The following is a 22,481-nucleotide window of genomic DNA, read 5'->3' as shown; positions in this document are numbered from 1 at the left end:
GGCTACCATGCCAAGCTCTGGCTCACCAGCTTTCTTTTGGTAGGCTGCTTCTGGTATTTGTGTTGCTCCTGTGTTATGCTTGCCTATGGGTGAGCAGACTCTCCCCTGCTCTCTGAGATTAGACAAGGTGTATTGGTTCATTGCCTCCCCCGACCTGAGCTTCTCCTGCCCTGAGCCTCTCCTGCCCCTGAGCCTCTCCTTTTGCCCCTTTGAGAGCTGGGCTTTGTATCATTGTATCATTCCCCAGAGCTGGTGGTTATTCTGGTCTTCCGTGGAAGACGTGGAAGACGTCTAGGCTCCACTGTGACCTTCATTCAGTCTGTCGCCCATAGACAGCAGCAGTTCCAGACCCAACTCCTCTGGACCTTGAAACTCTGGCCCCTCCCATCATTACCAGACTAAACCAGAGCATCACCAAGTATAACTACAACGGAGAGCCTGCTCGCTGCTCCGAAGACTCCAGGGACCCAGGGATCCCACCTGGAATTGCTCAAGGAGGCAAACTGGAGCTCTGAGAAGTGGGAGATAGGGAGAAGCCAGCAGATAAGCTCTCGCTTCTCCCCCATGAACTATTTCAGTCAAGCTGTGCCTTTCCCACTCACTAGAAACATTTCACACCACTGAGCCAGGCTGGAGTGCTGAAGCAGTGGCCAGCTCAGTCACGGAACACTGTACACATTTGCTCCCTCCTCTCCTACCCGGAGTTCATCCTCCTTTGCTGTCTGCTGTGGGATAGGACCTCCGGATAAAACCCCTTAACAGCCGGCCAGGAGTGGGTCTTTGGGAGAACTAGAACCTGCTTCGTGAGGCTTGTGGTAGAGCCGGTTCTCCATGGAGCTCACGTTGGGAAGTGTGGAGGACTGTGGGGTATGTTAGCCTAGCCTTGGCCGTGCCATCAAACAGGGTTTCTGCTTTTTGACACTGGCTGTGTCTGTCTCTACCTCTCAAGTGCTGGGGTGAAAGGTTGGCTGATGCTGGGACCCCCTGTAAATCAGGGGAGAACTTTCATCTAGTGCTTTCAGGAACCCCAGTTTCACTGCTAGCAACACCCCCCCCACACACACACTCACATACTCACACTCATACACATACACTCACACTCAAGCTGAATGAAATCACACTTTTTTTTTTGTAGTTACAGGAAAAGAGCGCTGTGAGTTTATTTTTTATTCTTTTTCATTTTTTTATTTTTGAGACAGAGAGTCTCTCTATGTTGCCCTGGCTGGTCTGGAACTCTCCATGTAGACCAGGCTAGCCTCGAACTCATAGAGATCCAACTGCCTCTGCCTCCAGAGTGCTGGGATCAAAGGGTGTGCACCCCCCAATACCCAGCCCCTTCTGCATTTATTAAAACAACATATAACACAAATTCAGTCCTCTCCCCATGTTTGGGGATGGGTACTGAAGTACAGTACATTGCCCCTTTCTAGGCCTTTGAGTGAGACCCAACCCTCCCGCCAAGGAAAGGAAGTGGGCAGCTCAATGAACTTGGCTTCCTTCCCCCTTTGTGACAATCGCTGGTCACACAATGACCAGGCATGATCATACAAAAGTTCTTGTACAAAAAGCACCAAATTGGCATACATATACAAGTTTATACAAAAATCACATTTTAAAAACATACAAAATATTTCATTTTGCACCAACGTAAAAAAGTGTCCTGGGACATTTTTGGATACATTTCCAATCGTGTTTCAGCAGCTGCTGGACACAATGGTGGGGCTTCTATGCTAGTCCCTGCTCTCTGAGCAGAGAGAAGACACACTTCCCTATGGTGCCCCCAAGGAGCCCTAACCCCATCCCGAGATGGGCCTGTCCCGCCCCTCCCCCATCTCTGCATCCAGAGGGCGTCTCACTCATCCAGTTCTTCATTGGTGTCCTGAAAGAAAACCAGACACAGGCTCATGGTGAGACACAGATTGGAGAGGACCCAGGGCCTTTTGAGCTGTGGCGACTAGCCAAATAAAACCAAATCTCCAATCTCCAGCCTGGGTAGAACTTAGCAGTCAGAATCCAGTGGGTCACAGGTACCCTACAGCAGTGGTCCCCAACCTTCCTAGTGCTTCGACATGTGGTGACCCCAACCATAAAATTATTTCCATTGCAACTTCGTAACTGTGATTTTGCTACTGTTATGAATTGTGATGTAAATCTCTGTGTTTTCCAATGGCCTTAGGTGACCCCTGTGAAAGGGTCATTCCACCCCCACCCCCACTCAAATGAGTTGCAAGGCACAGGTTGAGAACCTCTGCCTTAGACTCTTTGAAGTTACTTTAGCTGGATTGGAATTTGGCTTTAGTAACTAGGGTTACTAAATTGGCATGCCTTTGATCCCAGCTAAGAGGCCAACCTGGTCCCCACAGTAAGTTCCTGGCAAACCATGGGTATAAGAAAAGAGGAAGAAAAGGGGAGGGGGCAGTAGCAGCAACTGGGCAGCAAAATGGCTTGGTGGGCGGGTCCCTACATAATAAATTCAAGGGCCAGAATTCAGATCCCCAGCACTCAAAGAAGTGCTAGGTGACCATGGTAGCCCCTTGATTCCAGAGCTCAGAAGGTAGAAAAAAGGATCCCTAAGCAACATGGCTAGCTAGACTAGCAAATCCATGAGCTCTGGGTTCTATTAAGAGACCCTGCCTCAGTGAATGTGGTGGAGAGTGATTCAAAAGACCCTTGATGTCAGCCTTGGGCCTCTGCATGGGCACCTCTGAGCATATAAGTGTGCAAACATGCATCTGTGCATGCATAACCCTCCCCCTGCAACAAAAGAGGTGAGCCAAGATAATAATAATAATAATAATAATAATAATAATAATAATAATAGACACTAAGCACACACCCTGGCAAAGTGTAGCCTGGCATTCCGAGGGCAGAGCTCCTACCTTCCTTACCCTCTGTGGACACGCCCTCTTCTTGATCCTCCTCCTCCTCCTCTTCAGTAAACTCCTCCTCCTCATCTGTGAGGAGACGACTGTGTTAAGATGGGACTGGCTTCTCACAACAGCTGTGAGAAGATTGGCCTACAGAGGACATCAGTCCCTATTCTGGGATCAAATGGGCGCTTAAAGGCAGCAGGGACCTGGGAGTGGCTTGTAGGACTCAAGCTCACAGAGTCCAGCCCCCATATCCTGCCTCCCTCCATCTTCCAGGTCATAGTCCTTTCTCTCCAAGACACCAGCGTCCTTCACCACTGGCCTGTCTGGGGCCTCAGGGAGGCAGGAGTCACACTAACGGTTCTGTGCTTCTCAGAGGAACAGACATATCACAAAGGGGAGGCAGGGCAGACAGGGCCTACTCTTAGGGATCAGAGTCCTTGGCTTAAAGGAGTTTGCTCAGCCTTTGAAATCTGCTGGCTCAGGGTCTCCTTGTTTGCCTGATTCCTCAGTCCTCAGAGAGGCAGTCTTGGGAGGGGTGGAGGCTGGGTGGGGAGGGGGATGTTTCTGTTCAGGAGAGTGGGACAGTCTCATGTCCCCACCCCATCCCCCCACCTCCCTTCCCCCACCCCACCCCCACAGCTTGGATTCTCACTTTCTCATCCTGGGGTGTGACCTTCAAACCTTCCTAACAGGACCCTGCCCCTTCCCCACTCCTTTCCAGAGAATTGCAGAGTCAACGTTTCTCAAGCCCATCTACAAACCAGTACGCCCACCCTGTAAATCCAGCACTCAGGAAACTGAGGTGGGAGATTAGTCACAAATTTAAGGATGGCCTGGGCTACATAGTAACACCCGGTCTCAAACAAACAAACAAACAAACAAACAAACAAACAAACAAAAAAGCAAGACAACAAAATTGTCAACTAAAACCTCCAATCAAACACCCAGGACCCACGCATAACCGCGATAATCCAGAAGGCCCGTGGTTGAATCTAAATCGTAATTATTGCTCAAAATAGTTCTCCCCAGAGAATGACTACGGGCAGGTGCCATGGTGTCTTTCTGTTGTCTCCTATGTCCTCAGAGGGTCTTGTGAGCCAAGTGGCCCAAGGTGAAGTCTGCACCAGCTACTTACGAGCTATGTGGCCTTGAACAAGGGATTGCTCTGTCTAAACTCAGTTTCCTACGCTACAAACTGAAGCTAACAGAGCCGCATCCTAGATGGGATTTACGTCTTTACGACAGCATCTCAGTGCTCAGAGCATAGACAGTCCAACAAAAAAATGGGCTCGGGGCTGGACGTAGTGGCACATGACTTTAATGCCCGCACTCAGGCAATAAATAGAGGCCATCAGATCTCTGTGAGTTTGAGGCCACCTCGATCTTCACGAATGGACTCAAGGAACGCTGTTGGTATGCTCTCCCTGCTGGGGGTGGAGGTGGATCGCTCAAACCTTCACCATGTTACGTTAACACAGTGCAACCTGTCTTGAATTATCCTTTTGACTATGTAGCCTAGGCTGGCCTCCAACTCACTATGTTCCTGCCCAAACTTTCCAGGTAAGAGTCCAAGACCTGGGTTCAATCACTAGTAATGGTTCCTCTCAAAAATCCAACGAGGGCTGTAGAGATGGCTCAGTGGTTAAGAGCACTGACTGCTCTTCCAGAGGTCCTGAGTTCAAATCCCAGCAACCACATGGTGGCTCACAACCATTTATAATGAGATCTGATGCCCTCTTCTGGTGTCTGAAGACAGCTACAGTGTACTTATATATAATAAATAAATAAATCTTTACAAAAAATCCAACGAAATGGGAGACCACAAAGGAGGAGGGTGGAAGGATGCCAAAGGTCACACAGATAACACAAAAATGGCAGAATGGGGATTTGAAGTCAGATCTGTCTAATGCCAGATGTCATGAACTTTGGATCCGCACATAATTTACTTAGTAATAATTATGAACCGGGCACAGTGCTAGGCCCTGGATTCATCACTAAGTTGACTGTGGAGCCAGGCATGGAGGGCACACGCCTTTCATCTCGGCACTCAGAAAGCAGAGACGGGCGGATCTCTGTGCGTTCCAGACCATCTTGGTCCACTTAGAGAATTCTAAGACCGACAGGGCTCCTTAGAGAGGCCCTGTCAACATTGACTGCGTAAATCTGGCTTTTTTAAAATATGAATCTGCTTCCGATCAGCGCTCAAGAGGAGCACTGCCTTTCCAAGGTCAAACATGCACAAAGCAAGTAGCACAATCATGTCCTTTACCTGTCCCAAAGTCAATGGCCCTCAAGGCCTCTGCTATGTGTTCTAAATTCAGAGTAAAGTAGTCCATGTTCTCAAAGCCTTGTTCTGTCTTCCCCAGCTGGCAGCCCTTGGAAGCTTCTACAATGCTGTGGGGGAGAGAGATAGGGTGAGGTCTCGGGCTGCATACAGGAAGGGACAGCTTAGCCTTGGCTCTATGTGGGTCCGTCCCAGTCCCACAATCCATCCCTGAAGTGAGGGGATGAAGGGGCAGAGGACATTTCTTCTTTAGGGTCAAGCAGAGTGGATGATCTAACAGAGTAGGGCACATGGTCTGGGGTGAGTCCCGATCCCCCCCGATCCTGGCAGAACTAATGCACAGGGATCCATTGGGCAGGTGTCAGAAGCCCTGAGGGGAACTAGGGACACAGGCTGTAGTCCTGGGAACACTGACCTCTTGATGAGCGGCTTGGCACTCTGTGGAGAAAAAGAACAGAGGTTAACATCGAAATTCCAAAGGATAGACTCGAGGTACCATTCCATGGTACAGGCGTAACTTGAATCCTGCCCTGTTAAATAGAACTCGGACATTTTCTCACAGATCTTGGCCAACATGAACCCCAGTCTGTTTCTACTGTCTGGGCAGGAAGCCAGGGTTCTCTGACCAAGCACTCAAAATGTCTGAAGTCTCCTGGACGAGAGTCAACCAAACTTTCTTCCATGGGTTGGACAAAGCTAGACCATAAGAGCTTGAAGGCATATATTCTGGGTATTGTAGTTTTTTTAATATGTTTTTAAATTTTTCTTGGGGGCTGGAGAGATGGCTCAGTGATTAAGAGCACTGACTGCTCTTCTAGAGGTCCTGAGTTCAAATCCCAGCAACCACATGGTGGCTCACAACCATCTCTAATGGGATCTAATGCCCTCTTCTGGTGTGTCTGAAGATAGCTACAGTGTACTCACATTAAAATTGTCTTTGTATGCATGTATGTACTTATGTAATATATGTATGTGTGTATCTATGTATATATGTGTGTATATACATGTATGTATGTGTATGTAATGTATGTATGTGTGTATGTATATATGTATGTATATGTATGTGTGCATATGTATGTAATGCATGTATGTATGTATGTGTATGCATGTATGTGTATGTATGTATGTGTATGTATGTGTATATATGTATATATGTGTGTATGTATGTGTGTATGTGTGTATGTATGTATGTATGTATGTATGTATGTATGTATATGTATGTATATGTATGTATGTTGCAGCCCCTGGAGGCCAGAAGAGGGTGTCAAGTTCCACTGCTCTTGGGATTATGGGTATTTGTGAGCTGCCAGACGTGAGTTCTGGGAACCTAACTCAAGTTCTTTGAAAGAATAGTAAGCACTCTTGACCCCTGAGCCATCTCTCCAGCCCCTCTGGGTTTTGCTGATATTGTTTAAAAGACCTATTTTTGTTTCAAGTGTATGTATGAGTGCCTGCGTGTGTGTATGTGAACCACATATGTGCCTGGTGCCCTTGGAAGTGAGAAATGGGCATTGGGTACCCTGGCACTGGAGCTATGGGTAGTTGTAAGCCACAATGTGGGTGCTGGGAACTGGACCCAGGTCCTTTGTAAGAACAAAACCAAAGTGTTATTTTTCTTTGTTTTGTTTTGAGACAAGTTCTCGATATTATGTAGCTCTGGTTGTCCTGGAATTTACTCTGTAGACCAGGCTGGCCTCAAAGTCACAGAGATCTGCCTGCCTCTGTCTCCCCAGTGCTGGGATTAAAAGTGTTCGACATAAGACATGTTCTTAGCCGTAGAATCATCTCTCCTCTCCCAATATTTCTTATGTTTGTTTTTTTTGTTTATTTATTGACAAGGTCTCACCATGCAGTCTTGGCTGCCTGGAGCTTGCTCTATAGACCAGGCTAGCCTCAAACTCACAGAGATCCTCTTGCCTCTGCCTGTGTCTTCCAAGTACTGGGATAGCAAAGTCGTGTGTCACCAAGCCTAGCCTGGCATGTTTTATTTTGAGATACTATTCCACCAAACTGTCCTGCTTTCCCCTGAACTTGGAGTCCTCCTGTCTCAGCTGCCCAAGAACTGGGATTATTTATGGTCAGGAGCCTGTAGTGACCGGAGATGCCTGACATTTCACCAAGATTTAAACAGCCCAGGCCCATTTGAAGATCAGGAAAGAGTAATAGTTCAAATCTACCCAAACCCTTCAGATTCCAGTCACCAAGAGGAAGGTGGCCCCTCCGGGCTCATCCAGGGACTGGATGGCTGTTTCCACAAGCTTGGTCGACTTTTCCAACTGCTCTCGGTACTGGAGGATCAGGGCCTCGATGAAGTCCAGCTTCTCCTCCTGCTCCTGAGTGATCCGCTGCAGCAGCTCACTCTTCTTCTCGTCCAGGATGGCGTAGAGGGCGTCAAACTTGTGGCTCAGTTCCTCCTTCACCTGGTGGCTGTTTTCCTGAGGACAGAAATCCTACAGTCACATCCCATGAAGTGCCAACCCACTTTCTGAGTCAGAAAGGGCCCCAGGGACTCTCTGCAGCAAGGCAAGACTCGATCGCACACGGAGCAAAGCTATCGAAGAGGAAAATGCCCGCACCCACAGAAGGCTGAATTGGTGCAACCTAGTGAGACCTGGTCTTAAAAAGTCGAATGGGCTTGGCAGTGGTGCCTTTCGGCATGAGATACCTCTCAGGGTTACAATGGTCCTCTCCACTCCACAGAGCAGTCCACTTGTGGTGATGATGGATGGCTCTTCCCCAACTTACCAGCTCCAACCCTCCTCAAGAAGGGACCAGGTTTTTTTCCTTTCTTTTCTTTTTCTTCCCTCCCTCCCTCCCTCCGTCCCTCCCTCTGTCTGTTCTGTTCTTTTCTTTTTCTTCCCTCCCTCCCTCCGTCCCTCCCTCTGTCTGTTCTTTTCTTTCTTTCTTTCTTTCTTTCTTTCTTTCTTTCTTTCTTTCTTTCTTTCTTTCTTTCTTTCTTTCTTTCTTTCGAGACAGGGTCTAATTCTATAACCCTGGCTGGCCTGGAGCTCTGAGTTCAAACTACAGAGTGAGTTCCAGAACAACCAGGGTTACACAGAGAAACGCTGTCCAGAAAAACAAACAAACATCAAATCAAAGGCAGAAAGACAGAAAGAAGACCGGAGAGATGGCTTGGTGGTTAAGAGCACTGCCTGCTCTTCCAGAAGACCCTGATTCAGTTCCTAGCACCTTTGTGTTGGCTCACAACCATCTTGGAACTCCATTTCCAGGGGATCTGGCTCCCTCTTCTGGCCTCCTCTGGCACTGCACACACATGAGGCACAGATATGTGCAGGCAAAACACCAGTAAACATGGAAAATAAAATTCAAGCAAGGAAGAAGTGCAGAATGTTGAATTGTTCCAGAGCCCCTGAGGTTCCACAGTCCTGAGTCAGGTGTGAGCTTTTACAGGTCAGGACTCTTGCTCTATCGATAAATGATTAATGCTGGAACAATTCAGGGAGTTATTGGTGAATCTCTGCAGTCAGGGACCAACTGGGTCTGTCTTGTCCTTCTACAGGGTCTGACACAGCTGCTGTGTTCGCCAAGGGTGATGGAGAAATGACTGTGTCCTTTCCTGCCATCTCTGTTGGGTACCCAAGACTCCAAACCCCAATCTGCACCATAGCTCAGGGCTTTCCCGGAGACAGGCTGCACCGGAGGCTTGAACTCCTCACCGCTGACAGGGCAGCTCTACACCCTCACCTTGGTCACTCGGCAGGAGTCCTCCAGCTGCGAGATGATAGTCTGAACTCGGTCGTTCCCTGCCACCAGCATGGAGATGCAATTGCTCAGTTCAGTCTGGACGGCAGGGGCGTGAGAGAGGAGAGACAGAAATAGACTCAGGGCCCGCTGCTTCTCCAGAATTATAGCAACATGGTGTTCATGCCCCTGTCTTTGACAGAGTCACCAATAGGGTTGCTATCCCTCCTTCTGAGGTGCAGCTCAGGTCTAAAGCAGAGACTACCACAGATGTATCCTTTATGGACAGATGAGGCCCAGAGAGGGAAACTGAGCAACCCAAAACACACAGCAAAGCACTGATAAAGAAACAAAAGAAAACAAGTTTCCCTCCCTTCCTTCCTTCCTTCCTTTTCTTTCGTTCTTTCTTTCTTGCCCCCACCCCAGTTTTTTTTAAAGACAGGGGCCTTACTGTGCTGCCCTGGCTGGCCCAGAACTCAATATAGACCAGGCTGGCCTCAAATTCATAGCGATCCTGCCTCTGCCTCCTGAGTGCTAGGCTTAAAGGCCTGTGCTACCATCCCCAGCCTGCTACTTTCGGAGAGAAGGAATAGATTGGAAAGTTCTAGAAGAAAGAGACGAGTGAAGTGTGGCAGACAGTAGGGCTACAGCTTACTCCGTGGCAGGATGCTGGGTTGCCAGGGCCCAGGGAAGAGCCTCAAATCTGCCTTATGCTTCATATGAGGCTCAGGTGGAGAGGTCTGGGACTACAGAGTGGACAGGACAGGGAAGCCATGGCCTCTTCCCCATGGCCACACCCAGGGGCTCTCAAGTGACTCTAAGTATAACCCATGAGCTCAGTCACCTCCCCCAGGGAGGCATCGGCTGCTGTCCCTGTGACCTGGGAAGTCCCTCCTGAGAGACTATTCCTGAAAGGCCGGCTCAGCACATCCACAAGGGTCAAATCCACACCCCAGAATCCTCTGGGCACAGCAGCTGTAGCCAGTACCTTCTGTCCTTGGAAGATGCTTTGTAAGGGGGCAACTTCACAGGCCTGGTGAGCCCCGAACACCTTGCACAAGGAGCAAGTAGGCACCTCGCACGTGAGACAGTAGATGTTGATTTTCTCGTCTTCGTGTTCCTTGCACATCGGGTGGCTGCCTTTCTGCAGGGGCCGACTGAGGTGGAGAAGAATCACAGGTCAGGGTGTCCCATCTCCCTGTCCTGTCCTAGCTTCAAGCACAGGAAGCTACCCATCCATATGCGAGCTCCCAGTGGATCGAGCTGCCCCAAGCAGTCTCCTTTTTAACTTCTGGGAGCCCAAGGTCAAAGAAGCTAATGATATCCAACAAACCTGTTCCTAGCCCTAAAACTCAGGCCCCCAGCATTGGACCTGGCCTGAGTTGGTGCAGAGGGTATGGGGAGGGCCCCAGAATCCCAGGTAGACCAGAAGGTGCTAACCATATGGGAGACACAACAGTCTTGGGAAATAAATGGACTTGCCCAAGGTGGCCCAGCAGCACAGACAGAAGAGACCAGAACTCTCCTGCTCTAATTTTAGCCCCCACAGATTTGGTTGCTGGGGCCTGGGCAATTTATTCTGATGTCAGCTTTCACATCTATATTTAACCCATGAGACTGTACCCTCAAGCTAGGCAGGAAGCCTACTTGTTTTCCTTGCCTGAGTCTATAACATACAGTACCTTGTGTGGAGACCGTGGAAATGAAATACATCAGTAAACACATCCTGAGGGTGTCCTAGAAGGGGGCAGTCTCTGCACCCTAAGCCATACATGCGCACTTGGTCGGAGGGCAAAGGCAAGGCTACATAGAAGCCCAGAGCAAACCTCCGCTATACAAAGGCTCTCCAAGGCCCCGAATCTCTTCTTTTTTAATATTAAAAATGGCATTTATGGGGTTGGGGATTTAGCTCAGTGGTAGAGCACTTGCCTAGCAAGCGCAAGGCCCTGGGTTCGGTCCCCAGCCCCGAAAAAAAAGAAAAGGAAAAAAAAATGCCATTTATTTAGTATATGTGTATTTGGAGGGGGAGGCAATGTGTGCCATACCACATTCATGGAGGTCAGAAAACAGCTTGAAGGAGTTGGTTCTCTCCTTTTACCATGTTTGTCCAGGGGAGAGAACTCTGGTATCAGGCTTGGCTGCAAGCACCTGTACTCACTGAACCATCTAGCCAGCCCCACACAGCTTCTGCTTTCTGTCTCCTCCCTTTATGGCTTCTTCAACTAGGGCACCTGGCATGCTCCTCTCCCACATAAGTGATTTCCCAGCCTAGGCTGGGGTTTTAGAGTTGAGGCTAGATAGACCTTACATTCAGTTGGATAAGCTGCCATTTCTACACTCCCCCAGCCCCTTACACCAATCCATCTTCAACAGTGACTATCCCCCCCATCGGTGTCCCTGTCATACCTCCCCACAGCTCTGCATGACTAGTCACATCCAGGCTTACCGGGCCCCCTCCAGGGAGTCACTTTCCAAACACTCAGTTTTGATCTTTTTGTTTTTATTTTCAATCTTTGAGCCCAGGAGCCCCATACTGTGGCCACAGTGGTGAGGATTTCCCTAGTGCCACTGCCACCTGTTGTGATGCCCTGGGAATGTGGTACAGGATGTGTAGCCGGGTGGAGAGGGCCTGCAGGCTGCCTGAGAACACCTCCCTCTCTGTGGCCAGGCCTCAGGGTCAAACACTCACTTGTTTTCTGTGATCTCAGTCCTTCACACCTCAGTGTCTCTCAGAGCTGTGCCAACCATGCCGGGATGTAGCCTGCGGAGCTCTGAGCAGACCCTGCTTAAGGGCAGCTATTGTCTTTCCTTATTAGGGAAAAACCTCCAAGGCACAGCATAATTTTCAAAACTCGACAGCATTAGGCTGACGTAAGTATACTATAAATTACGTCGTCGTCATCGTCGTCGTCATTATCATCATCATCATCATCATCACCACCACCACCACCACCATCATCACCACCACCACCACCACAATCCAAAATAGGCATCTGTGGCTGACAAGATTGCTCAGGGGGGAGGGGTGCTTGCAGCACAAGGCTAACGACCTGAGTTCAATCCCTGGAATTCATGTAAAGGCAGGAGAGAACTGATTCCACAAAGTTGCTCCCTGACCTCCACACATGGTATGCAGAAGACACTGGGGACCGGACAGAGCCTTGTGTCAGATAGGAGTTCTATCACCAATCTACATCCCAGCCCCTCATTCTCATTAGTACGGTTTGACTACGAATCAGCATCTTTCCGAGTTGTCCAGGCAAGCCCTGCATTTGCAATGTAGCCTGGATGAACCTTGAAACTGAGATCCTCCTGCCTCAGACTCCCTAGTAGCTGGGACCACAGGGCCTACGCCACCGTGCCTGGGGCTCAACAACGTCCATTTGGAGTGCTGTGTTCTAGCAACAAGAGACACGATGTAACAAAGAGGTATATGGTAGTCACTGTGAAGGCTGGGGAAAGCAGTTGAGAACTTACTATTCCTGCAAAGGACCTGGGTTTGGTTCCCAGCACCCACATGGCAGCTCGTAGCTGTCTGTAACCCCAGTTCTGGTTTCAGGGCGATTGGGAGAGCTGAATCTTGTCCACTTGATTCATCTGTAATGAACTAAAATCCAAGTGGCTGGGTTTGCTTGTTGGTTTGTTTGTTTGTTGAGGCAGGGTTTCTTCTCTTTGTAGCCCTGGCTGTCCTAGAACTCGCTCTGTAGACCAGGCTGGCTTCAAATTCACTGAGATCCATCTGCCTCTGTCTCCTGAGTGCTGGGATTAAAGGTGTACACCACCACTGCTTAGCCAGGGAGTTTTTCCTTAATTAAATCATTTGAAGTGGGAAGCCCCACTTTTAATCTAGATCCACTTCTAATCTGGGCCACACCTTGTCCTGGCAGCCCATAGAGAGGACATGGAGGAAGGGGGCTGTCTATTGGCCTGCTGCTCTCGCTCTCAATAGCAAGTCTGTTCCTTCACTGGCGTTAGAGCCTACTCTCTGGGGGACTCTGGCACATAATGAAGACCAGCTGAGACATCCAACCTTGTGGATTGCACAGCCACTGGATTTTTGGACCTTCTGTTGGTAGATAGCCATTATGGACTAGCTGGACCACACACAGCCTGTAAGCCATTCCAATCGATCATATATATTAATATATGTTATTTTTCTATAGTGAACCCTGACTAATACAGGGAGCCAGTACCCTCTTCTGGTATTCACAGACACACACACACACACACACACACACACACACACACACCCTTCTTTGTAAGCAAAATAAAAGAAATAAAATTTTAAAGCTGAGATTGAAAAACAATAGGATCTCAAGTTGATACCAACCTTCACTATATGTCAAGGCTCCATCTTAAAACTGCAAGCTCTGGGGATGTAGTTCAGTGGAAGAGCCCTAGCCTAATGAGGTCCAATCTCTACCATGAGCGCAAACACACACACACACACACACACACACACACACGCCCCTGCACCCTAGTCTCAGGACTCTTTTTCTAGCTCCCCGTATACGCAAAACTCAAGAGCTGAGGTTTGGTCTGAGGAAGAGGTTGTTGGCTCTGCCTGCTGATGAATGTGGCTCGCTGAGGTGGGAGGGGTCTGGGGAGAGGCGCGGTCAGGAGGCGTGGTCAGGAGGCGGGGCATTTCAGCTGCACACTGACCTGGAGCATTCCTGCTTGTAGATGTCGATGATGTTCTCCACCAGCAGGTTCCTCTGCAGACCGTACACCCCATGCCGGTCCATGATCACTTCATGGCGGCACGAGGGGCAGCGGAAACGACCTCCAGACATGGACACCGAGCCACCGCGGTTGGTCCAGTAGGGATTGGCAGCCTGCAGAAAAGGCGGGCGTTCCCATCCTCTCCGGTCTCAGTTCTCCTTGCCCCAGTTGCCCCAAACACACTTGCCAAACCAAAGGGCACCCACCGGCTCCTGGCCTTGGCCCAGCCCAACCATGTGCTGAAGCATCGTGGTTGAAGCACTCAAACAGGCAAGAGGTTCAGTACCAGCCAACATGAGTTCAAGTCGTGTGACTTCAGACGCGCAACTATAATCTCGCTATGCCTCAGTTTACCACGGAGACCACAGGTCTTTCTTAGAATTAGAGCCAGCTCCTAGGATATTACCTTAAAGATAACTGTAGGGAAATTTTTTTGTTTTGTTTTGTTTTTAAGGCAGGATCTTGTTATCTCAAACTAATCAGGTAGCACAGACTGACCCTAAACTCTTAGCAATCCTCCTGCCTCAGGTTCCTGAACGTGAGATTATTGGAATAGGCAACTAGACCTGAGTTTGGAAGAGCATTTCCTGTCGTCCTTCTGGACGCTCTCCCCAGTGCGTTGCCTCAACTGTGCCCTTTCCCTCCTCAGAAGATGGGGCCCCTTCGCCCGCTGTTGGAGGACGCAGCCTCTGAGATGCTGCTGAGGTTACGTTCCTCTTGCCACCCGCCTCCCAAAGTCTGGGCCCCCTGCCACCTGGAGCTGGCTCCGGCCCCAGGGCCTGGTTTCTCTCTCCTCTCTACCCACCTCCTCCTCTTATCACTTGAGGTATTTGACTCTTGACTGGGGAATCAACAGCAAGCTCTCCCAGCAGAGGAGAGAGCTGTGGCCAGGGTGGGGACTAGATGAGTACACTGCGGAAGGACTGGAGTAGCTCCCCCTTTCCCCTTAGCCCCTTCTCTACCTCCAGCCCTAGTCCTTCCCAGGGGTCTCTGAATGGCTTCTTAATGGAGCAAGTGTTCTAGGCTGAGAGGGGAAGGGCCTCTGAGAAGCCGCGGGAGGTCTGGGGGGGGGCGCGGGGTGGGGGGGGATTCCAGGTCCCGGCCCTGCCTAGCGCTGACCTGGAAGATGTCGTTGGCACACTTCCGGCAGAGGTTGTGCTGGCAGGGCAGGATGACCACAGGCTTGGTAAACATCTCAAGGCAGATGGGGCAGATGAGCTGCTTCTCCAGGTTCTCCATAGCATTTCCGTCCGGAATCAAGCCAGATTTATAATCCATATTGCTTCGAAACTGCGACTGTCTCTTCCACCTGCGTCACACCGAGTGGAAGGGATCCCACTCGGATCCTCTTTGTCTTCCTCCCCGAACACCCGGCTTCTGTCTTGGTCTGAGGCCCTTCTGATATTTATAGCTGCCCTTCAGTCACATGAGCCCCAGGAGGGGACCAGCTGAGCATTCCGAAGCCAAGCGGCTGGCAGGGCTTGAGTTTCCTCCAGGCCTCAAAGATTTGGCCCTCTCAGATCACATGCAGGGGTGAGCAATCGCTGTTGCCCTGCAATGGGGGTCGTAAACAAGAACAGATTGTTCAGAGCCAGGTTCAGGGGAGGGCCAGGTACCCTAGTTTCATGAAGAAGTTGGTCTCCACCCTCCTGCCCCTCCAGTGAATTGGGAGTAAGGGAGTGGAACTTGGGTGGGGGGTGGGGTTGGCATACACAAGATTAACAGCCAGCGCCCCTGTACCAACCTAAGTCTGTTCCCCTTCTGGATTCTGAACAGCTCTAAGGCCTTGGGATAGCCCTTCTGTGAAAGGGCTTTCTCCTGCCCCAGACTCCAGTCAAGCATTTCACTAGAGTCTTTTGAGACTCCCATGTTGGGCAGCCCACCCTGACAGCCCTCAGCCAATCATCACACTACATGCTGACAAGGGTTTCATGAGGGCCAGCTCGATGGCTCAGTGGGTAAAGGTGCTTGCCGCCAAGGCTGACAACTTGCCTTCCCAGGTTCCTGTGTTTTCCCTGAACTGCCATGCTCACAGCCCAGAGACAAACAGGAACTTCCTGTGCTGCCTCAGAACCTGCCCTGACACCTGTGGATACAGGAGGCTCCACTGGACTCTTTACATATGTGTTCATTCTTGGGTCCCAGGAAGAACTTCCGGGGCATTGGAATATGGGGTTCTCTGGAGACAGGAGTGAACAGAGTTCTAAGAGCGGGTGATCTGCAGCCTATATTCCCAGCTCCTCAGGAGGCTGAGGCAGGAGGATCCAAAGTTTAAGGCCATGAGCTACATAGTGATATCATGTCTTGGAATAAAAGGTAAAGCAGGGCATGATGGGTAAATGCCAATAACCCCAGTACTTAGAAGGCAGAGGCAGGAGTTCAAAGCAAGCCTGGACTATATGAGACCCTATCACAAAATAACAAAATAATGTCACTACACACCCCCAGTCACCACCACGACCCCTCACCACAAACCCCAAAAGAACAGGTATTAAAATATGGGGTTTTTTGTTTTGGTTTGGTTTTTAGGTTTTAAGAGACAGAGTTGCTCGTGTGGTCCTGGCTATCATGGAACGTGCTTTGTAAACATCTGCCCCCCCACCCCCAAGTACTAGGATTGAAGGTGTGTGTCACCATCTCCTTGTTTAAAAATGCGTTTTTAAAAGTAAAAAGACAGAGCAGAAGACCAGGGTTTGGTTCCTGGCATCCAGGTGGCAGCTCGCAAGTTATTCACTTCCAGGAGGTCTGGCTCCCTCTTCTGGCCGGCATGAGAACTGCATGCTTGTGAGGCACATAATATACATAAAAATAAAAAAAATTAAAATTTTAAAATAGTAGGGGCTAGAGAGATAGCTCATCGGCTAAGAATCCCAGCTGCTCTTTCAGAGGACCTGGGTTCAAATCCCAGCACCCACGTTTTAGTTCACAATTGTCTGAAACTCTAGTTCCAAGGGATCCGATACCTTTTCTGGCTGAACATGGTGTACAGAAATGCATTCATGCAAAACACGCACATGAAGAAGAAAAATAAATTTTATTTAAAAAGGGTTTTTAAAAAAAGAAAGCTAGCAATATGGCTTAATGATAGAGCACTTGCCTAGCATATGGGATTAGGGCTTAGGTTCAAGTCTCCACCTGAACAGTCTACAGTGGGAGAACCCTTGCACCCCCATTCGTGGACAGACAGGTTAGGCACAGAGAGGCATAGCAACCCCCGAAAAGTCACACAGCCAGCAGCGGTGGCTCTGAGACACAGCCCCTAACGAGCTTGTGTCTCTGTGGAGGTGTGTTTGGGAACAGGTTGATACATTCAGATCACCTGAGGGGGAGGGGAAGGGAGAGATGAAAACCAAGGACTACGAAGAGAAATCCTGTCCTGAAGAACAGCTCGAGCGGAAGGCAACAAGAGCAGCCCAGGCAGTGGAGAGTGGGTTTGGATCAGCGGTGTCTAAAGGGGAGGGGCCTTGCTGCTGTCTGTGTCCTGGACATGCTTGTCATCTGGGAGGAGCAATTCCTGTTGACGTACTCAGCCACACTGGGCAGGCCAGGTGCAGAGACCCAGCAAATTGGACAGTGGGACAGCCTCCAGCCTGGTAAGGCCATCACTTTTGAAAGTCAAGGGGTGAGATGGGGAAATTCCCACGTGGGCCACACCGGGCAGCCAAACACGTCTGGTCATTTGAGCCTCACACCTGTCCTTCAGGGAGAGCTGTGTTTTCTCTCCCCCAACAGAAAATGAGGTCCAGAGAGAAAGATGACTTGGCCTAGGTCACACAGCCACCAACGGCAGAGCGACTCTCAAACCCATGCTCATGAATTAGAGCAGTTGCTGAGTTATTATTATTGGCTGGGCATTGTTTCGGGACTTTTCCATACTTCCGGTCATTAGGTCTTCTAAGTGACTCTGCATGGCAGAGAGTAGCACCTGCTTCCGGCTGATGTGCAGAGGTTAGAGAGGTACAGTTGCTTGGTCAAGCTCCACCAGAAGCAAGTGACAGCCAATGGCATCACCAGGAAGTTATAAACCAAATCACTACCAGTCGTTAGAACAAACTAAAACGCTGTGGGATGGGGTTGGGGATTTAGCTCAGTGGTAGAGCGCTTGCCTAGGAAGTGCAAGGCCCTGGGTTCGGTAACCGCTATGGGACAGGCAGATGAAGAGATCAGTACAAACCATCAGTGAGGAGTCGGACCCAAGACTGTTTTGAGGGGAGACAGTCTCACTGTGTAGACCAGGCTGGCTGTGAACTCACAGAGATCCACCTGCCTCTGCCTCCCGGGTGCTGGGATTAAAGGTGTGCCTTGCAAGCTTCATTCATTCATTTACTAATTATTTATTTATTTTTCTTTTTTTTTTTCAGAGCTGGGGACCGAACCCAGGGCCTTGTGCTTGCTAGGCAAGCGCTCTACCACTGAGCTAAATCCCCAGCCCCCCCTATTTATTATTTTAATACAGGGATTTTAATACAGGATTTATTATTTTAATACAGTATATTATTTTAATATAGAGCCTGGGACTTGGCAAAGACTGGTCTCGAAGGCCTGATGCTTCTGCCTCTGCCTCCCAGGTGCTGGGATTATAAGTACAGGATGCCATGATACCCAGCTTATTTTTACTTTAATTAAGATTTCAAACATATGAAAGTAGGGAGAACAGTCTAACAAGCTCCTATAATCAAGCCCAGCTTGGTTTGGTGTGTGTGTGTGTGTGTGTGTGTCTGTCTGTCTGTCTGTCTGTGTGTGTGTCTGTGACTATGTGTATGTGTGTCTGTCAATGTATGTGTATGCCTATGTGTGTATGTATGTCTGTGTGTGTGACTGTGTTTGTGTATGTCTGTGTGTGTGTATGTGACTGTATATGTATGTCTGTGTGTGTGACTGTTTGTGTGTGTATGTGTGTGTGTCTGTCTGTGTCTCTGTGTGTGTGTATGTGAATGTGTCTGTGTGTGTGACTGTGTTTGTATGTGTCTATGTGTGTGTGTCTGTCTGTGTCTCTGTGTGTGTATATGTGTGTCTGTGTGAGTATGCCTGTGTGCGTATGTATGTCTGTGTGTCTTTCTGTGTGTGTCTGTCTTATGTATGTGTCTTTGTCTCTCTGTGTGTGTCTGTATGTTTCTGTCTGTCCTGTCTGTGTGTGTGTCCTGTCTCTGTGTATCTATGTGTGCATTTGTGTGTCTGTGTCTGTGTCTGTGTCTGTGTGTATATGTATGTATGTTTCTGTCTGTCCTGTCTGTCTGTGTATGTGTATGTGTGTGTCTCTGTGTGTGTGTGTGTGTGTGTGTATACATGTGTGTATTGTTGGAGAAGGAACCTAAGAACCTAAGATCTCGTGCAAGCTAGTTACCCTCACCTCCCTTCCCCCACTCAGTCCCTTCCCTCTCCCACCGGAACCCCTTCTCAACAAGTCTTCCTCCTACAAGCATGAGTTGTAAGCAGCAGTGAATGCTGGGAAGAGTGGCACCTCTCGGGCCCCTCCTCCTCCCACGATGAAATGTTGATGCACCCAATTTTGTGCAACTCTAGTCAGATAACCACAGCTGCAGTGAGTTTATGAATGGAATGGCCACGTCACATCCAGAAGACATCTTACTCTGGTACACATCCAAACCACACAGGCTCTTTCCATCGTCCCTGGTGGCCCACCAGAACTTGCTGATAAGACCCTCTTGCTGAAGATACCCACCCTTCGGTCCCGGGTTATAGAGGTGTTAAAAAAGATGGAGCTGGGGCTGGGGATTTAGCTCAGTGGTAGAGCGCTTACCTAGGAAGCGCAAGGCCCTGGGTTCGGTCCCCAGCTCCGAAAAAAAGAACCAAAAAAAAAAAAAAAAAAAAAGATGGAGCTGAGCTCCAAGCGCCCTCCGCTCTGACTGCCCCTCAGAATCCTAGAAGGTGCTGTGCAGGCCGCTGGGGGAGAGAAGTTATCAACTGTCTTACTTAGCTGTGACCCCTGCGAGCTACAACAGTGACTGCCGGACAGTGCATGTGTGCCCGCTGGTGTAATAGTAGTATAGTATGGGTGTTGTGGAGGTAACCAAGTACTTTCCGGTTCAACTTGAGGCCTGCTCGGCCCACAGTGCTGAACTTATGGCTGGTTCTGTAAACCTGGTCAAAGTGCTTGGTGGGGAGACAGACCACGGACTCCGCTAAAAAACCAACTACCTCTTCTTTTTTTTTTCTTGACTAAACAGTCAGGTGGCCAATCTTCTTTTCCCTTTTTCTTTCTTTCTTTTTTTTTTTTTTTTTTTTTTTTTTGGTTCTTTTTTTCGGAGCTGGGGACAGAACCCAGGGCCTTGCGCTTCCTAGGTAAGCGCTCTACCACTGAGCTAAATCCCCAGCCCCTTCTTTCTTTTAAAATGGGGAATCACCGAGATGACAGGGCTGATCTCAACTCACTGTAGCCTTGTTTGCTTTTGGATTCTGATTCTCATGACTTAGTCTCCAAGCAGCTGGCCTATAGAAATGCACTAACAGGCTTGGCTGGAATGTTCAACTGTCCGGGTCCTGATCGTTGCCTCCATTTTAGATGGGGAACAGATTGCTATATGGAGTTGCCACATGTCCACGACTGGTACTGGTAGGGCTGGAACTCAGTCCCTAAGTCTGTGCTCTTTGGGATTGTCACTAGAAAAGGGACTTTTCAGAAACCTGAGAGTTTGAGGCCTCTTGGATCGTAGGAGAGAGCCCTGGCCAAGGGCTGCAACCTAGGCTGTGACTCCCTCTGAGCAAAACTTGCAATGTGATACCCAGCAGGCCACACCCACCACCAGTGGCTTCATCTGCCAAGAGGAAGAACTGCTGGAGTCGATCCCCAAGGGTCTTTCATGTTTGTTTGTCCCCAGTGGAATGGCCTGTTCTTGGGAGAGTTGGCCCACGATGATGAAATTGCAGGGGTAGTGATGCCAGGGGGGAAGGAATCACTCCATCTCCCTCTCACACCCTCCTGTTTCCAGCCCATTGAAATGCTTCCCGGGTTAATCACCCAGTACACCGCTCACCGAGAAGCAGATCTGTCTCAGGTGTCTTCCTGCTCCAACCTGCCCCTCCCCTCCCCCGCACCGCAGGGTGTGGGGTTCATTCTGCCTCTGCTCTGGACTTTCCCTCAGGAACCTGAGGTCTCAGTCATAGGCTTTGATTTCACCCTCGGTGAAGAATCAGCCCAAATCACAGGACCAAACTAATGGTCATTCGATCTGGAGGCAAAAGTTAGAGCAGTTGGCAGAGTTGGGGCCATGGGTTCTGGGGCATGATGCACTGTCCCAGAGGCCAGGACAATGTCTGCTGTGCCTGACCCACGTGCCACAGAGAGGAGCAGAGTGTCCCAGGAACTCAGCACATGAAGCCTGGGCCAGGAGCCCCATGGCCCTTCTTCTATTGTCCCCAGGTCTAAACAACGCTTGTTGACAGTTTGAGGGCTCTGGGGAGTGGATGGTCTTTAAAGAAAGGGACTGTAGGCTAAGCTTAGTGGCACGTGCCTTTAATCCCAGCACTCAAGAGACAGAGGCAGGAGGATCTCTGTGAGTTGGAGGCCAGCCTGGACTATATAGTTCCAAGACAGTCAAGGATACATAGAGAAACCCTGTCTTGAAAAATCAAAGAAATAAAGGGGGTTGCCTCAGGAGACGTGGACGCCAAGCATGTGAGGCAGCTGTGCAGATCGATGGGTTTGAAGAAGGGCGTGAAAGGGCTTTGTGAGGTGTGAAGTGTGGTGCAGCCACAGCCCGAGTCCCTGAGAGCCATGAAGAGGCCACTGAGGACCAAGGCAACTGAGGTCAAGTCCTTCAGGACAACAGTTCTGTCACCTCGGGCAGGGTAGCCATCATCTCCGTGTGTCAGGTTGCTGACCTGTGAAACAGCAGTTGGGTAGAGCAGAGATCTCTCTGGGCCAAGAGTCTAGGCTTCATGGTGACTAGCCTTCTACAGCACAAAGAGGGAGCCTGTGTCTGATCTATGGCAGTTCCTCACAAAACGTATTGTCCTGTGGGCAGGGCTGGCTAACCTCTGCTCGGCGGAGCTCTCTGGTCTGAAGGTACATTTGTGTGTTTGTTTGCTGAGAAAGAGTCTCATCCCAGACTGGACTTGAGCTCAGTGAGTGGCTGAGGAGAAGTTTTAACTCCTGATCCTCCTGCCTTCACCCCTGCGTGTTGAGACCACAGGTGTGTACCACCACATCTGGCCTGCTGTGGTCCTGGGGGTGGAGCCCAGAGCTCACCAATTGAGCTACACCCGGTCTCAATATGTGAGCACGACTGGTTAGGAATTTGCAATACCGGTCTCCAATTCACGCTGCTTCTTCTGCACAACCTCTGGAGATCTGAGTTTCCCTGTGTGAGCTGCCACACCTGCTGGCTTCACCTCTTTTTGGGGTGAGGTCTCCATGTACACCCCAGGCTGGCACTTGTGCTCACCCACCTCAGCCTCAGCTCCTCACCCCCAACCTCCATCTATAGATTATCTTTTGCCACCAAACAAATTATCCCCAAATTTAGCTTTCAACTCTAATAAAACACCAATTATCATAGTTTCGGTGGATCACGTAGCCTGGAGTCGCTACGTCAGTGTTCCTGGCTCAGGGCCTCTAAGAGTCTGTGGTATAAAGACATTGACTGGATTATAGGCCAGTTTACTGGAGCTAGGGGAGTCACTTTCAAGAAAGGTCCCTCGGTGTTTACAAGGTGCACCCTTAGCTCATGGGCACAGCTCCCCGGTGCATTCCTAAACTGTGTCTCAGAGCGAGTGACTCAGAAAAGCGAGACAATGGTGGTGCCTTTTGTGAGGTGGCCTAGAAGTCACCTCACAATAAACTTTTGAATTTATTTTTTATTTATTTGTTTTGCGTGTAAGTGTGTGAGTATGTGGAGGTCAGAGGACAACCTGCAAGGAATCTGTTCTCTCCCTCCACC

General features: G+C 49.6%; 1 protein-coding gene across 2 annotated transcripts; it reads right to left on the bottom strand.

Moving 5' to 3' along the window:
- Window positions 1–1,158: 1,158 nt before the first annotated feature.
- Trim63 (tripartite motif containing 63) lies at window positions 1,159–14,976 on the bottom strand. 2 transcript variants are annotated; one of them, XM_039109192.2, is made up of 9 exons: window positions 14,701–14,976; window positions 13,522–13,694; window positions 9,848–10,016; window positions 8,863–8,958; window positions 7,359–7,592; window positions 5,573–5,595; window positions 5,143–5,267; window positions 2,880–2,954; window positions 1,159–1,879 (listed from the first exon to the last, which is right to left on the bottom strand). In XM_039109192.2, exons 1-9 carry the CDS (start codon window positions 14,857–14,859, stop codon window positions 1,869–1,871), a joined length of 1,065 nt encoding a protein of 354 aa, XP_038965120.1. In that variant the 5' UTR covers window positions 14,860–14,976; the 3' UTR covers window positions 1,159–1,868. The 2 variants fall into 2 exon arrangements, with proteins under 2 accessions (XP_038965120.1, NP_543179.1); NM_080903.2 differs by having other exon boundaries at window positions 2,889–2,954; window positions 14,701–14,949.
- Between the last annotated feature and the right edge of the window lie 7,505 nt (window positions 14,977–22,481).

The sequence above is a fragment of the Rattus norvegicus genome, chromosome 5 (genome assembly GCF_036323735.1).
Source record: "Rattus norvegicus strain BN/NHsdMcwi chromosome 5, GRCr8, whole genome shotgun sequence".
NCBI classification, from domain to species: Eukaryota; Metazoa; Chordata; class Mammalia; order Rodentia; family Muridae; genus Rattus; species Rattus norvegicus.
Note: the sequence above shows the minus strand (reverse complement) of the source record. Positions and strands in the feature narration are given on the sequence as shown.

Bases quoted from the DNA above. Each gene is read 5' to 3' on its own strand.
- Trim63 (XM_039109192.2), bottom strand. From the start codon at position 14,859: ATGGATTATAAATCTGGCTTGATTCCGGACGGAAATGCTATGGAGAAC. The intron at 5,596-7,358 runs GTGACTGGAATC...TTTTCTCCACAG, and splicing joins GAGGGGCCACCTTCCTCTTG to AGTGCCAAGCCGCTCATCAA. The intron at 2,955-5,142 runs GTAAAGGACATG...GTCTCCTCACAG, and splicing joins GGCCATTGACTTTGGGACAG to ATGAGGAGGAGGAGTTTACT.